The 3,232-nt window shown below is 37.8% G+C and overlaps 1 protein-coding gene across 1 annotated transcript; it reads right to left on the minus strand.

Moving 5' to 3' along the window:
* Positions 1–1,817: 1,817 nt before the first annotated feature.
* Positions 1,818–2,729, minus strand: LOC127673974 (vomeronasal type-1 receptor 2-like). Its single transcript, XM_052169778.1, has one exon. It carries the CDS (start codon positions 2,727–2,729, stop codon positions 1,818–1,820), a length of 912 nt encoding a protein of 303 aa, XP_052025738.1.
* Positions 2,730–3,232: the final 503 nt, after the last annotated feature.

Raw genomic sequence — 3,232 nt, forward strand, 5'->3', positions numbered from 1 at the left:
AATACTATTCTAGTTTTCTATTGATTTTTATGGCCATATAGCCATTTCTCCTGTCCTTCTCAGTAGCTGATTCTGAATCCTCCATTCTCTTCCCTGTGCCCCCTCTCTCCAAGTTTCTTTACTCCATCTGACTTTTATCAACTTTTCCTTCCCCCTTTCATGCGTGTTTCTGGCATTTTACTTGTGCCTTTCTTCTTATCTAGCTTTTTTGGGTCTGTGCAGTATAGCCTTGTACCTGTATTTTATGACGAATATCCACATATAAGTGAGTGTATACCATGCAAGCATTTTTGGACATAGACTACTTCACTTAGGGAGTTATTCTCAAGTTACACACATTTGCCTACAAAATTCATGAGTCCTTTGTTTTTAACATCTGAATAGTATCTCATTGTGTAGAATCACATATTCTTTAGCCATTCTTCTTCTTGTTGTTTGTTTGTTTGTTTGTTTTATTATTGGAGATAGGGTTTCTTTGTGTAGCCCTGGCTGTCCTTGAACTTACTCTGTGAGTAAGGCTGTCCTCAAACTCAGAAATCTGCCTGCCTCTGCCTCTAAAGTGCTGAGATTAAAGGTGTGTACCACCACTGCCCATTTACCCATACTTTAGTTGAGGGATATCTAGGTTTCAGTTTCTGGTCATTATGAATAAAGCTGCTATGAGCATAGTTGGCAAGTGTTTTTGTGGTATTTTGTATCATCTCTTGGGTATAGGTCCAGAAGTGGTATAGCTGGATCTTAAGATAGGACGACTCACAGTTCTCTGAGAAACCACCAAATTGCATTCCAAAGTGGTTGTACAAGATTCCACTTCCACTGGAAATGAAGAATTATTCCCCTCATTCCACATCCTCAATAGAATGTGCTATGTCTTGAGATTTTGATCTTAGTCATGCTAATGGGTATAGATGGAACATCAAACTTGATTTCCATTTCCCTTATCAATAGGGATTTGAACATTTCATTAAGTGCTTCTCAGCCATTCTGGATTCCTCTGTTAAGAATTCTCTAAAATCTGCAAGTGATGAGGTGAGGAGATGGGGTTATCTCCAGGATAAGTCAGAGACCTGGGATGAAGGAGGTACCCAAAAACCAATGGGAGTGATCTTAGCTGTGACTCACAACACTGGGTATATGGTATATCCCATATCGTAAAGTCAAGAACCAATTCCTAATATTACTAATAATACTATGTTATGCTTACAGATAGGAGCATGTTGTCCTCTGAGAAGCTCCACCCAACAGCAGACTCAGACAGATATAAATACCCACAGTCAAACAGTGGATTAAGCATGGGAACTCTTATGGAAAAATCGGAGGAAGGATTGCAGGGCTCCAAGGGCTATAGGAGCTCCATAGTAAGCCAACAGAGTCAAGTAATGTGAATACTTAAGGATATCAGAGTCTGAACCACCCACCAAAGAACATACATGAACTGAGCCTAGGTCTCCCTGATCATATGTAGTAGATGTACAGCTTGCTCTTCACACAGGTCCCTAACAACTAGAAAGAGGACTCTCTCAAAAGCTATTGCCTGTATGGGATATATGTTCTTCTAACTGGGCTCCCTTATCTGTCCTCAGTGGAAGAAGAAGTTCTAGCTTCTCAGAGCTTTGAAGTGGCAAGGTAGGAAGATATAGAAGTGGGGCCCACCTTCTATGAGACAAAGGAGAGAAGAGAGATGGGGAGGATTGTGGAGGAAGGGACTGAGAGCAAGGCAGTGAGTGGGATATAAAATGAATACATAAAAATAAAATTAAATTAAACATATTATGTGTAGTTTCATGGCAAGATTATGGTATTTTTGTATTTCTCATTCAGGTAAAGCAGAATCTAGAAACTGTAAAATCATGACCTATCACAAATGGACATAATGTAGGAAAAGACATAGAAATTATGGCTGTGATATTCATCAACCACCCACTGGGATTATCTAAAAGAGCAATATAGCCTAGTAAAATGGAAGAGAGAGTATAAAATACTAGAAATGTGCAAACCAGAATGAGGATGTTCTGTATAGCTCTGATTTCAGCAGAGGTTCTGATAGACGCATGAGCATGAAGGGTGTGTTGAACCCTCTTCTTGTGTCCATAAAGTATGACAATCATAAAGATGCTGGAACAGACAAGGAGTACAGAAAATAAGACTTCTGGAAACATACAAAATGCTATATACAATAAATCTACTGTTTTGTCACGGCCTACAGAGTAGCAGAAATGAAAATCACCCATTTGTGTCACATTTTCTAAATTCCTATTGGTAGTTGTGTAGACAGGGAAAAGCATATTTACTAGCATCAACAGGATCCAACTAAGGCAAATATATAGGCCCACAAACTTTGTAGTTTTGATTTTAAATTCCTTCCAGCAATAGTTCCTGGGGTTGATGGTGATTACCCAAAAAACACTCAGGACACAGGTAGTGCTGATAGACACACTCCTGGCAAGTCTTTGAACATAAGAAAGAAGCTTGCATCCAAAATGACTAAATCCCAAATTCCAACCAAAAGCTCCACATGCTGCAGGGATTCCAACAGAGATAATAGTCAAGGAGTTGGATATGAACACATGTATAAAAATCCTATATATGACCTTTAAAGTATGTTCATTGAAGTAAATGATTAGATAGGCGAAAAGAAGAAAGAAGTTTCCTAGAATACCAAGTGCTGTCTGAAATAAGAGCACTATTCCAATTGTCAAGTTTCTCAAGTCCGTTCTGGCTTTCAACATTTTTTTAAATCAAGGCAGCAATCGAATTTCTGAGTCAAAGCTTATAATTGAAGTTTTCTTGATCGGGATATGTGTGTGTGAGGATCACAAAGCCAAATATATTCAAGGTCATGGAGTCTGTCATAGCAAGACTGTTTCAAAACAAATATTTCATAGTCATTAATAATTTCTAGTAAAATTTTTAATATGCACAATAAATGCACATATTTATAGGCAGGGTTTCCCTCACATTTTATTGAAATGTTAGCATTAAGAAAAATGGTGCTCCACTGAACGAGAGGCACTGGCTAGTGAATTCAAGTGAAATAAATTCTTACTTCTACAGTCCTGAATGGACAGTCCTATTAGAAGAAAATAGACTGTAGTCACCATTGTAAAATGAAAGAATTTTATCTATTTCTCATATGATACTAAAGCCATAAAACTGTAAATGTTACACAACAAGGTGAACATGTACTCCTTGAACAAACACTATGTGAAGTAGAAGAGTATAACAATAAATT

The sequence above is a fragment of the Apodemus sylvaticus genome, chromosome 23, assembly GCF_947179515.1.
Source record: "Apodemus sylvaticus chromosome 23, mApoSyl1.1, whole genome shotgun sequence".
Taxonomy (NCBI): Eukaryota; Metazoa; Chordata; class Mammalia; order Rodentia; family Muridae; genus Apodemus; species Apodemus sylvaticus.